This window comes from Diabrotica undecimpunctata, chromosome 10, assembly GCF_040954645.1.
Source record: "Diabrotica undecimpunctata isolate CICGRU chromosome 10, icDiaUnde3, whole genome shotgun sequence".
Classification (NCBI taxonomy): Eukaryota; Metazoa; Arthropoda; class Insecta; order Coleoptera; family Chrysomelidae; genus Diabrotica; species Diabrotica undecimpunctata.
The window spans coordinates 37,034,449-37,048,647 of NC_092812.1; the positions used below are offsets into that span (position 1 = coordinate 37,034,449).

At 33.1% G+C, this 14,199-nt stretch overlaps 1 protein-coding gene across 1 annotated transcript; it reads right to left on the bottom strand.

Moving 5' to 3' along the window:
* Positions 1-122: 122 nt before the first annotated feature.
* On the bottom strand, positions 123-9,224 carry CtsL4 (Cathepsin L4). Its single transcript, XM_072545981.1, has 6 exons — positions 9,079-9,224; positions 5,658-5,807; positions 4,509-4,756; positions 4,065-4,200; positions 3,304-3,464; positions 123-358 (listed from the first exon to the last, which is right to left on the bottom strand). Exons 1-6 carry the CDS (start codon positions 9,199-9,201, stop codon positions 163-165), a joined length of 1,014 nt encoding a protein of 337 aa, XP_072402082.1. The 5' UTR covers positions 9,202-9,224; the 3' UTR covers positions 123-162.
* Positions 9,225-14,199: the final 4,975 nt, after the last annotated feature.

The window sequence follows — 14,199 nt, forward strand, 5'->3', positions numbered from 1 at the left end:
GTTTCACCCGTTAATATTCTGTAACTTGTTGTCATTTCTACACATGTATTTGGGCTTTGTTGTTCATATCTGTTTAAAATCCATTGTTCTAACTATAGAAAATAAATAAAAGAATTACACAAAATTTAAATAAAATAAGTGCTATTTTTTGTTAAACATTGTTCAAACCAAAGCATAAGCTGCATAATTTGATATCCCACACCGATTTTTATGTCTTCGTAGTCGCATATAACCATTTTCTCCCCAATGTTTGCCCCACCAATTCTTCAAAATCCACGAGTCTCTTGTGTAGCCTACTACCAGCATAGCATGGTTGACGTGGTCTGAAGAGCACGAGGGATCGTCATAAATTCCATTGCTAAAAATGTTTTAATTATATAAATCAAAAATTAATTAACAATCATAAATGTTAGCAGTATAAAGAATGATTTAACCTATTTAATTCCATGTCTTAAAATATTAAAAAAACAAGATCAAAATAAGAGACGTTCCACGACAATTTCCCAATCTTCTTAGGGTCTGTCCGTTCCGAACATTGGCGATCATGATAACGTTGTTGGTTGCTATACAGAATAGCTGTGTCGAGATCTTTATGGTGCTGTCCACTACATTCTCACATCTATAAAAGGAATAACATTGTACTTCCCTTTTGTGTAGTAGGCATCTACCGCGCCATTGCTTTTCCTTTACGATTTTGTTTCTTTCACGTACTTGTTTTAGATACTTTGTACATTTGAACAGTTTATGTTCTTCATGACACACCACACAGGTTATCTTATAATTTATCTGTTGTCTGTGATCTTTTCCCTTCTCTTCTGTTTCCAACATCTCCAATGTCTGGTATCTTCTTTGTAGGAATTCCTGTGTTGTCTTATATGTCTGAATGTCCCGACTGTCTTCACGATGTTGACCAAATCCGCGGTTGTGTTCATCTTCCGTCATACTTCTTTATTGGTGACTTTCTCCCCATGGTACTTAAGGATCCTTCTGTATAACCATAGCTCAAAAGCCTGAAGTTTTGATAGAGTTTCCGCCTTCAATGTCCACGTTTCAACTCCGTACAGAAGCACTGAGTACACTTAACATTTAAGGAGCCTTATTTATGTTTCTAGGGTGAGGTCATGACTCTTGAACACAGAGGTCATAGTCAAGAATGCACTTTTTGCCTGTCCGATGCGACATTTAATCTCTTGGGTATTTATTGTCCCACGACTCATTGATCATAGTTCCCAAGTAGTTGTATTGTGAGACACGTTCAATTCTCATTTGGTTCAAATACACATTTGCTCCAGTTATATTTTCTTTGCTGATGATCATTAGCTTGGTTTTGCTGGTGATTATATCCAGTCCATATGTTCTACTTGTTTCCGTTATTTTGTTCATTAAGTTTTGAAGCCCTTCTTTGGTATTGGAAAACATTGTATCATCTGCATACTGCAGGTTATTGAGCTTGACTCCCATTTATTGAGATGCCTTCATCAATATATTTTAGGGTCTCTTAAAAAATGTGCTCCAAGTACGGATTGAATATCAGTGGTGAACTTATGCACCTGTCTCACTCCCCTTAAGATTTTGACCTGATCTGTATATTTTCCATCTATTCGGAGCACCGCTGATTGATTCCAATACAGGTTAGCTATTATTTTTAGGTCTCTTGCGTCAATCCCTGTCCTCTTTAGCACTTTCATCATTTGTTCATGCCTGAATCTATCGAAAGCCTTCTTGTAGTCAATCAGGCATGCAAAAACTTCACAGCTGACATCTCTACATTTCTGAAACAATACCTGCACGCTAAATAAAGCTTCCCTCGTACCAACGGCGTTCACAAATCCAAACTGATTGAGTGCAATTTGTTTCTCGCATTTCCGGTAAATTGTTTTGTGGATGACTGTTAAAAACAGCTTGAGCAGATGACTCATTAGGCATATGGTCCTATAGTCTTCACAAACTTATGCTCCTGGTTTTTTGGGCAATGGTACGAACTCCGATTTGAACCACTCTACTGGTATTTTTCCTGCCTTCTATATTTCATTAAATATTTCAGTTATTATTTTTATTTGTTCTGCATCTAATAGCTTCAGCAGTTCTGCGGGAATTTCATCAAGTTCCGGTGCCTTTCCATGCTTCATTTGTCTGACGGCTGCCGTTATTTCTTCTGGTAGAATTTTGGACCTGAATTTTTGGTCAATGGTTGGTTCTTGTATTGTTCTAAGGCCGTGGAAAAGTTTCTCCAAGTATTCTTCCCATACTTTCTTTTTATTTTCTTTCGTTATAGCAAGGTTGCCTTCATAATTTGTTATTTTTCCGCTGTTGCATTTTCGGAGCTTTCCAGCTGTTTCCTTCACCTTTTAATGGACATTGAAGTTATCATATTGACTCTGATATTCCTGTATTTCTTGACATTGTTCTGTTTTTTGTTTCTCTTTGGCTTCTATTATTTTTCTTCTGGCGATGGTATGTATTCTCTTATATTCTTGGAGATTTTCTTTGTTTTTTTTCTCTGATCCATAAGTTCAAGTATTACATCGGTCATACACGATTTCTTTTTCTCTGTACCTTTCTTTAGGTGTTGTTCTTTAATTTCTTTTACTGTTTCTTGTATGATGGTCAGACTTTCCTCTATAGTTCCTGCATTTTAGCACCTTTGTATTGAGGTTTTCATTCACCTTAAGTCGAACATTGGGATCTTTCAGTTTTCTAACATTATACTTCTTTATCGACTTATTTGTAACCTTCTCAACAAGAGTGTTTTATTTCAAAATCGGAACCAAATTCTCAACAATTCCATTTTGTCGCATTTTTTCCAAAATTTTTAATCTTTAAAATGTAATGTCAACAACTATATTGTTTTGTGATGGGGTGCAAGTACTCAAGTATTTACTGATGATGGTCTGATAGGACCAAAACCGTTTTGAACTATTGTTCAGTGTATCATTTGACCTTTGTTTTTTCAGTATTTGAACCAAGTAAGATATTTTCTACTTTTAGTAGTCTTTAAAAACTTCGTATTCTTGTTGAACAACTGAATAATCTCAAATACTATCTTAATAGCCTTCCCGTTCTTGTTGAATCTCTCCAATACATCTTTTTAGTTGTATGTGGCGATCAAGATCTTTTTTAACATCCATGAATGCACATTTCCAATTCTTAAGATCCATTTGTCGATACTTTTAATATCCAAGCTTTTCTATTCATTCTAATAACATAAACCGTACATAACTTAATGGTAATAAAAAATCAAGTTTTCGAGTTTATTTCAACAGTATATATAGTTAGAATAAATATACTATTCGTTGTACTTACTGATAAAGTTGAAATGTGTGAGGACTGGCGTTAATAGAAGCAGCCACTGGGCCAACTGTAGCCAGAGCAACTTCCAAAGCTCTTTCATCACGTGCTGGTAAAACAGCCCAAGAAGTAATGTTTACTAAGGCTTTGTGCTTATCGTACACGCATCTTTGTTTCTAAAATGTTGAGTACCTATTTTAGTTTTGTTTTTTATCACAGGCGAGATGTGTGTTGTGCTACAGAAAGATTCCAAGGAAAATTTTACAAAACTGATATAAGACTAGCTATGTTGTATGGAACTGAATGTTGTGGCAGTTAAAAATAAAGAACAAAAAAATGCATGTGGTGCAAATGAGAATACTTATATGAATGAATGTAGTGATAATAAAGCATATCAATAATAACGGATATATTATTAGCATTGATGCCAACATGAGATAGCGTACATTAAGATGGTTAGTGCGGAGTTTAAGGTCGAAATGAATTGAGTTGCAAGTTCCTAACAGTAGTAGTAGGAGAAAAAGACCAAACAATATTTGGTGGGAGACCCTTAAGCAGGACATTTTTGTGAAAAGATTGATCTTGGTATTACCCAACTCACTTATGGAAGCTGCTCCATACAGAGATAAAGGCAAATGGAGTATTTAGAGGTAGCATTAAACGGCGAAGAAGACTTCGGAACGAATGAAGAGGACTTCGGACCAGTGATATCCATGGTTATTGTTATACAAAATTATCTTAAACTAAAATGAAAAAATAACAGGTTGTATACTCACCCTTGACTTATACGGGTAGTCCGTATATGCCATGAGGCCTCCAACTTTTTCAAGGTATCTTAAAGTATTTCTTAACGATCCACCAGCACATCCATAGTTACCAAAAGGTAAACTACAGTCCACGATTTGTTGTTGGCTGAAATATATATTGTTTGTTATAACATTAACACAGACTAAATGCCAGAAATAAAAACCAAGATGGTCTTAAATAAAAGGTATGAGTAGTGGAAACAGAGAAGGGCACTTAAATGACAAGGGATATAAATTTGATATCGCGAATAAATTAAAAATCACGGAAAACACAATATCGACTCGTATACAACAACAAGCAATATATAAATGAAAATGACTAAAAAGCCAAATACTAAATTACAAACCGAAACGAGAAGAAGTGTAGGACGCCTCTTCAAAAGATGGAAAGAAGGATAAAAAAACAGTTCTTACCTTAATGGAACTAATTGCTCAGTCTGCTTGAATACTTGCGCTTGAATTGCACCAGCAATACTAAATGCGTAACACGAACCACAGTCTTTTTGATTGTAAGAGGGAGTTTTAAACCCTTTCTGTATCCAGTTGACTTCTGAGGGTAGATTCATGAATTTGTCATACACATCGCCCACTTTATCTGCATCGACTTTTCGATGTCTGCTTTTAGTAAGCTTTACCATGTTTTGTAGATATTGACGATTGGACTAAAAAAAAATATTGATTAATCTTCTCTACCCACGTTTGTGTTTTTTAATGTTTATAAGCTGTCTGGTATAAACTGGTCGTACAGCAAATTCTGGAACCTTGTGTTAGCTTGTACAGTACAGATTGTACAATAAACAAATTTCTTTTAGCAACAGAACTAAAGTTATTAATACTATTTATTTATGATAGCTGTCGAGGCAGTATGAAGCAATTTAGTTGCTATGCAACGAAAGAAGATCATTAGGTAAGTTTTTTGACCAGATCTAGAGGAAAGTAGGTACATTGAAACTTTTTCTAGCATAGTTTAAATTCTGTAAATGTTCGAACCAAATTATTATACATTTTTGAAATCTGTATTTCACAAAATTTTAAATAAGGTATCACATGATGTTCTTTTCCATTAAAAAAAATCAAAGTTATGACTGTCACCTGAAGAGGGATCGCGTAAAGTTCGAAACATTGATGATGCTATAATATACTATGATTATTTTAAAAATCGACCTTTCCGAGCGTTTTGATTACGTGCTAAAAATAAATAAGTTAGGAGGGAGGCGGTAACACTTATTACAGCGCATGGTATATCATCATCTTCCCTTCTTTTTTCTGTTGCTTTTACGTATGCCATGTTTTTTCACTTACTTTTTATTTTCCATTCTTTCAAAGTGATTCCACCAATATAATGGACTTTTGTCAATATATGCTAGAGTTGATTGAATCTGCAGTTCTTTTCTTATTTTATTCTTACTTTCTTATTATTTTTTACTTCAATGGCAAAGCTTTGATTATGAAGCCATAATTATTATTTAATATATAACAGACTTTTAATAAATACAAATTAATTAATAAAGATTAGACATTCTCCAAAGTATAACATGGATGCTACCATCAAAAATTACTTACCATGTCTGTCAAATGATTTTCTTTAATAAAATAAGAATGCAGTCCTTGTACAGCTTCTTCGTTATGTTTTCTGATAATCTCCAAGTTGTCCTCCCATGCCTTTCGCCTCGAATAATCATTATAATGTGAATAGCTCTTATTGAACCTTTGCTAAAAATTTTTTTTGGTTTTAAAAAACGTCACTGTCTTTACAAAGTTTATTATAAACAATAAATACTTTCGTTGAAATATATTGTAGAAATTGGATGAATTAAAATCCGGTCTCATAATTATGATTTTTAATTTTGTGTTCGAAATTTAGAAAAATCAGACTGGAAACACAAGGAACATTATTCAAAATATCAGTTCTCTGAAAATTTGACAGTAGTAGCAAACGGTGTAAGTTACTTGGGTCCTGGTATGTCAAAAACTGTTCCTCGAAAATAAATTCGATTCCAACAGCTTTTAACTATCTGAACCATTCCATTTCTGGTGAAAGTTTCTTATATCTGGCGCACACTACGAAATTATTAACGATGCCAAGAAGGAATCAACAAAGCCAACGACACGCTCTCTGTCATACGAAACCTGTGGAACTAAAAAAGGATGAATTGAAGTAGTGAGGCAAACTAAAATTTAAGCTCAAACAGAATAGCAAAAAGTTCGGCGAGTGCACATGGGCAACATAGTGGGGAAAAGGTTTAAATACTGTTCAAACACAGCATCGATACACACGTACAAAACATACATCGGTCCCGTGATTGAATACAGGGCTAAATACTCTGTTTAATCATGACCTAACACAACAACTGCTAGGACTGGAGAGGAAAATTCTGCGTAAAGTAAATTACAAACGATACGACTACCCCTCCGCCCTCATACATCAACCATCGAACATCCAGCCCATACACGAGAGGCTCTTCTCTCTGAGCAGTAATTACACGATTAAAACCATCAGAGACCAAAACTTTAGATCCCAAAACACAATCAAAGGTACCTGCTCATCCTTTGGCAATGTTTTCATCACCACTGAATAGTATGGTCTTTCAGATAGATGGTTTTTGTCAATTTACGGAACTTATGGAAAGAAGTTGTAGATTTAAGTTGCAAAAGAAGATGGTTGTATAATGTTTTTGCCGATTATAACATATAATTTTCTTTTACTAATTCGGTGGACGGGATCGGTAAATACACATCAAAGGTTGAATTTCTGGTGGAGTAGTCATGATTAGGTCTTGCTAGAAAAACATGTAGGTGCTTACGAATTAAGAAAACAGTTTCTAGAATATATAAAGAGGGAAGAGTTAAAATACCGTGATTTTTGAAGTAGCTTCTGCAATGTTTTATTCTGCTGAGGCTAAAAAGATACCGTATTGCTCTTTTTTTTAAATTAAAAATAACATCAGATTGGGCAGCTGTACTAGAATCTCAAAAAGGAAGACTATATCGAAGATGAGACCCAAAGAAAAATATGTTATTTTGGAAGATGCTAAATTAATTTCATTTGAAACAGATTTTATTGCATAGCAGGCTGAGGCTAGTTTCTCACTTAACAAATCGATATGAAAGGACCATTTAAGGTTGTTGTCTATAAAGTAAACTCAACGATACTGATCTGGCTGTTATTAAGAAGCAAGGGGGAAAGAGCTCCTTTATAGGATAATGCTACTGTCTTATCCACATTAAAAGAGAGTAAATTAGAGTCGGACCAGGTTTTTATTTTAAGTAGATCAGAAGTTATAGTTGTATGAAGAGTTGCAATATTAGAACTCCTCCAGGTGATACTGATATCATCAGCAAAAATAAAAAAATTTTCATCGATTTTTAACTTAATGATGTCATTTATAAAGATAGGGAAAAGTAGAGGATCCAATACTGAACCTTGTGGTACTCCATATACAATGCTTTTGTGACTAGAGTCAGTACCATTTGCTCTAACTAGTTGTTTCCTATTCTTTAAGTAAGATTGAAACCAATTCAAAGAAATATCTCGAATTCCGTAGAAATTTAATTTTTTTATCAAAATGTCGTGATTTATACAATCAAAAGCTTTGGCATAGTCACAAAAAACATTGGCAGTGTAAAGATTATTGTTTAGTGCTTGATAGACCTCATGTAGTACAGAAAACATAGCATCGCTGGTACCTTTATTAGATAAAAAGCCGAACTGACTTTGTGATAAAATGTTGTTTTCAACGAGAAAGGACTAAGTTGGGCTTTTATAAGTCTCTCGATAATTTTGGATATGACCGGTAGCAAGGCAATAGGTTTATAGTGGCAAACATTCTATTTTTCAAAACCCTTATAGAGAGGAATAATAATGGCTGTCTTTAAGCACTGTGGAAATATACCTTTTTCAAAGGAATCATTAATTAGTGAGACCAGGACTTCCAACACATTTTTTGGTTGGTCACACATAACTGGTCTTATAAAGAATGGATTCGAGACCTGTTTTTTAATTGGGGAGATAGAAAATAGGATCTTGTTCTGGCAAAATAGTTGATGTTATTTTTTTACTCACATTAACGAAGTATTCATTTAGATTTTCAGGTTTCGAAAAGAAAATATTTGAGCTGTGTTAGTTTTGTTTCGAAGATCGTTTATGGACTAAGTTTCTCTTGCAACATTTTTAGAGCTTCCCAATCAATTTTGATAGTCAATTTTTTTAGCTGTTTTGATAAGTTTTAGATAGGTTCCTCTGTACTTCGAGATATCTTCAGTGACAAAGTCATTGGTAGTAAATTTCTTGATGTACAGTAGTGAACGCATATTCTTGGCTGATATGCGAATACCTTTGGTAGTCCAGGGTGTGTGATGTTTTGACTTAATTGTAAATAAAGAAATTGCCTTATTGAAAATACAGACAAGCCTGTCTAAAAAAATCACTGAAATTATAGTCCACGTCTACAGAGGGAAAGTGTTACCCAGAAGTCAAGCACAAATTTTGGAATTTACGAAAGTTCTGAGCGGAAAAAATCCTACCCAAACCTTGGATTTTCGAGGATGGTTCGTTAAGAGTGTAATTTATGTTTTGTATCAGTTATTTATCGAATAAGAGTAATTTTGTTATATTATTACACAAAACTATGTGGTTTCTACTTACAGAAATTGAAAGTAGAAACGAGGAACTTAAGTAATAAATGAAGCAATGAAAAAATTGTGAATAAGTAAGTTCTTTGTTAATACAGAAATAAGAAGACAAATAAATCAAGACCTTGACTTAATCAAGAATAACGTATCGAAAAGACTACAGAAGAATATAAAATCTTTCGCTAAATATTGTTTCTAGCCATTCAAAAATGTGATCATTGATCACATAACTAGAGGAACATCACATGGTTATTATAAAATACATCATATTAATTGTTATCTCCATTTCCAAATATGAAAGTTCCCGAGTTTTTCCTCAGCAGTGTATCTAAATAAATGTTAACTTTCCTACCTTAAACAAATACCACTCTTTATCTAAATCACTCTCTAGTGAATCCGAATAATCAAAACTAAATTCGCCTGGCACACATCTAATTGTACAAATTAACAATATAAACTTGTGTAAATAGATCATGTCGATTTTTTTGTTGTTTAACTTAAATGATAATTTATTTAACGCTTTGATCAAATTATTTGATTTTGCTGATCGTAGTTTTTCGATTGTGCAATGTTGTGCTTACTAATACATTTAAATAAAGGTCATAGTGACGTACAATAATTTTATAAGTTTCAAATAAACAATGGTGACAGTATAAGAATTATTATTTCATATTTATGTTTTAAAATACGAAAGGAAAGAGAAATCGATATCAATTATAATAATAGTAAAGAACATTTTCAAATATAATGTTGATGATTCGCTCCAGCTTTTCCGTATATATCCATCTTTTCATTTCCCGTCTCTCATCCTGCGTTTTAAGATCGTGTGGTCTACTTCACGGTTTTCTAGATCGATCTTTCTTCCTTCTACTCGATTCTGTTATTTTTTTTCTTCAACTGCTGTTACTGGTTCTTCTTACATGTCCGTACCAGTTTAATATTTTCCTTCTCTAAGTTAATATTTTTTATCTATGTTCTCATAGTCTTCCGGGTTAAGCTGCACCGATTACCATTGCGCCGAGCATTCGGCATCCTCTTTGATGTCTTCTTCAGGGCTTCCGAGGTCTCAGTCTCCCGAGTCCCCAGACACTACTACACTGATAACTGACCAATGCATTACTGGTTAGAATACTGGTTTTCTCCATGCTTAGAAAAGAGTTATAAAACAATTTTTCCGAAAAAAAGTAGGGAAAATGTCCTAAAAACGTTGTGAGTGGCAAACTTAGAAAAATCGTATCTCAGATGCTATAAATCTAAAGAGTTCTAACAAATGTCATTTTGAAGAGGAAGGATAAAAGTTTTTTTTCTAAACAGTAATACCTATACCTATACCTCGTGAAAAAAGTTAGGGAGCATGAAAGAAAAATCGTGTTTGCTCCTGTTTTTTTTGCTTCGTTTTTGAACATATTTTTGTTAAAAAAAAATCTTTTTGACTTTAAAAGGTGACATTTGGATATGAAATTTAATTCTGAACAACTTTTCTGTAGATTTATATGTACGAAAAGTGCATAGAAATCATCCAAATGCATCCTAATGCGTAGGGACAATTTCACCCCTTTCTCGAAAACGCACCCCTTTAAATGGTAGCACTCTGCGGTTTTTTCATATTAGAAGACCCATTGATCATATGAAACAATAAAACTCCTTTAACCTTGTAGTTCCTTTATAAACCTGACGTCAAAAAACTGGAACGAGCAGTGGATGAGAGTCCTATCAAAAGTCAAAATTAATTACAGTCCAATAAAACAAAGTTTAGCACAGGGAACCTGTGGGTGAAATGTGCTAACGACTTCACCAAGTAATACACTGTGGTTTTCTATTTTTTGTATTTCTTTTTTTATTTTTTAGGGATTCTGATATGATTCTATGTTTTTGTCCCTGAATGTTCCTATATGATAAACTTATAGAGAAATTATACCACCTGCCAAGTAAAAAGGTGGTTTTATGCTTGTCCAACAGATCATAAAAACTTTTTTCACTTATTAAAGTTATCGCTGAATAGCCTAACAAATAAAACTAAATTAACAATACACTCAATCATTAATATATGTTGGTATTGATAATAAAAGGTTTAATATAATATAATAACGTCTTAGATTTGGCCACGCCTGTTATCCCACACATCTACATAAAATTCATGTTCTCGAAACTGATCTTTGTCAAAATTGTGGCAAAAAAGGTGATTTAGATAATATTGTTTTCGAATGCCAAAAATATAAGGATGAAACAGATCAATTTATTCAACAATTACATTATGATCTTAATGTACAGGCCCCGTTTAATATCCTTAGTCTCTTAGCTAATGGAAATGAGAGAATTTATAATGCATTAGTAAAATTTCTGTCAAGTACCAAAATAGTCTTGTAGTGTCAACTATCAAAAAATATATGTATATGCAAAATTGTGGTGAGTAACTTGGACAGTCCGTAGCAAAGCAGCTGTCGGATTGAGTAGAAATCTGCTCAAGAGTTTGCTGTGGAACTCTGAGAACCTCATCATCTGGTTTGTATGTAAATATAGATAAAAAGGAGATAATACAAAAAAAATTGAAATATATTATGTGTACCGTTTTTTGAACACACTGATGATGTTAAAAAGTTGCTATATTTAACTAGTATCTTATTTTAATTCTTAAAGCATATTATTCAGCTCTTCGTTATTGATATTTTATGGACTTTACGGTCATAAAATTTTTATGTTTAAGGTATTAGTCATGTTGTAACTGGCTGATTGACATCTAGTTTATGCCAATAAAAAAAATATTTTTTAAAATTAAAAGTAATTATTATTTTCAAACGAATCATTATTATTAGAAATTATTTTTGATTTTCCTCGATCCTTCCAGAGCGTTCTAATACTTCCAACTTTTATAAACGTATTGTACAATTTTTTTAAACGTACTATTTCTCCATAAAGATACCATTATTAGCTAAGCTTAATGTGTGGATTATAAGGGCAATGTTTTATTTACTTATATTCACGCAAGTATTACACTTTTATTGAAGATTGTAGTTGATAAAAGATAATACATTGTCGTCAAAGATTTTAAAATTCCTTACGTTAATTGATAATCACATTCCTGTATGCATATTACAAAGCAATTTAAAAATTGCAAAGCAATGAAAAATAATTGTGTAAATGTTCATTCAAATCTTCAACTAATTAATTTTTTTTTATTAAAAAGGCGTTCCAACTTGTAAACAATATTACGGTAAAAAGCTTGTTTGCAAAGTAAACAACATGATTGGCAGTTGTGTAAGTTTATTTAGAGGAATCTCTAAAAAGCAACCTACATGGTATAAACACTTATATCAATGTATCCAGAAGATATAAAATATTTTACGCAGACGTAAACCGCCAATAAAAATAATTACTTATTGGAGAAGTCAATTGCATAATGAAGAAAGAATATACATTACTTAGAAGAGAAAAATCTATTTGCTATGATTTCTCTCTTCAGTAAAAACCCCAGAGAAATTAGACACGGATTTTTCCAGCATTAAGCTGTTATTAATTCAATAAAAAAGTATTTTGCACATGTTTTGGCTATTTCCTTTCCCTCTACTCCAATATGTTCCGCAATCAATAGAAGGCTAGCTGAATTTTCCTGACTTAGTTCATTTAAGATGCTATCTTGGAGCATGCCCAAATATTGAAATGATTACAATTTTCCTACAACGTTTCTGCACACCACTAGGGCCTTTGTAGCATTATCGATCATCTTTTTCTCATTTTCTCATTTCTAGATGAGTTTACCACTGTCTTCCACTCAATTTTGCTCCCGTCTATGGTGATGGTTTGAACTTCATTTGCTATGTTATTAATATCAAGGTTGTTTTTTTTGCTTATATTTTAACTTTTATATTCATATTAATACGAGTCAAAAGCAATACCACCACCAGGTAAAGACTAAAGACACCGAAAAATAGTAAAAAATGTTTTATAATGGACACATTATATTTGTTCAGGGAATGGTTTGTGTGCGAATTTGTTCCGAAAGTAAAAAAACATTTGATAAAATCAAAACTGCTCATCAAAGCACTTCTACTTCTTGACAACGCATCTACTCACCAAGAAGGTCTCCATTGTGACGATTACAAAGAAATTAAACTGCTGTTCCTGCCACCCAATGTAACCAGTTTTTAACAGCCAATGGACCAAGGGGTTGAGTGAGTGTTGAGTTCAAAAGAAAGTATCGCCGAATACTGCTTTCTGGCCAAACTGGAGGCTGATGACAACTTAGACCTTTTAAAAGTGCTGAAGCCAGTTAATATAAAGTATGTTGTGTACATATCTGCCAAGGCATAAGACGAAATACCACCGTCGACATTTGTAAAGTCTTGGAAAAAACTTTGGCCAAATATAGAAGATAAGATTGACCAAGCAAACACAACAGCAGATGAACCTAACAACATTTCTGTTAACAAACCTGACCACAATGCAGCTCTATTGCATAACCTTCAGCAACTACTGAACTATGATTCCATTGTTGAGGAAGATCTTTTGGAGTGAATCAACTTTGAAAAGAAACTACACAACAAGGTTTTGAACGACGACAAAATCGCCGAGTGTCTCGTTCCCCAGGAAAATGAAAAGGATAACGACGCAAATGCTGCCGAGAGTGAAGAGGAAGATAAAGAAAGTAAAAATGCCATGCTAAATGCAAAGCAGCTTTGCAACTGGCAGCTACCTACATTAGAAATGAAAATTCATTACAACCAATAATTGTGGCTTAATCCCATATAAACATAATATTTACAAGAGAAGTGTTGTTTTCTTTTTTCATGATGAATTTGATTGATTCTTCTTTATTGTTGATGTACATCAAAAATTTATTTAATGCTTCTGGTCGGTACAGCTAAATGGAGAACACGTCATCTACATGTCTCTATCATACTGTGGGTTGTTTGTCTTGTTTATGTAGAATGTTTTGTTCGAAATCCTCCATAAATATAATATTATTACAGCTTGGACAAAATTGATTCCACTTATGAGATGGATCTTTATTAAACTAAGACCGAAAAAATCGAAAATTTTGGTCGGCCGATGAACAACTCTTATCGATCTGAAGCCAAAGTATTAATTAAACGGATTGTTAATAATTTTGGAGTATAGAGTAAAAAGCAGACAAGGATTTCTATACAAAACTTTCTGATAATTTATACAGGATATCTTTAAACTACACTTTTAAATAGCATCGTCAATTTTCAATACTAAGCGTTGTATTTATAGAAAACTATAAATATAGTTCTTGTTACTCTATTAAACTGATTCATTTATTCTAAGATTAATACCTACTAGCTTTCTAAATAACTAAGAACAGATGATGTAGTAAATACAGAAATGCATTCGGTATTGTGTAAAATTTTGCCCAAGTTATTTACAAAAGTTATAGGCAACGTTATGCTTTACATTATAAAATTATTTTCGTATCTACAGTTAGTTTGGTTTTATGGGTTTAGTTTTTATTGTT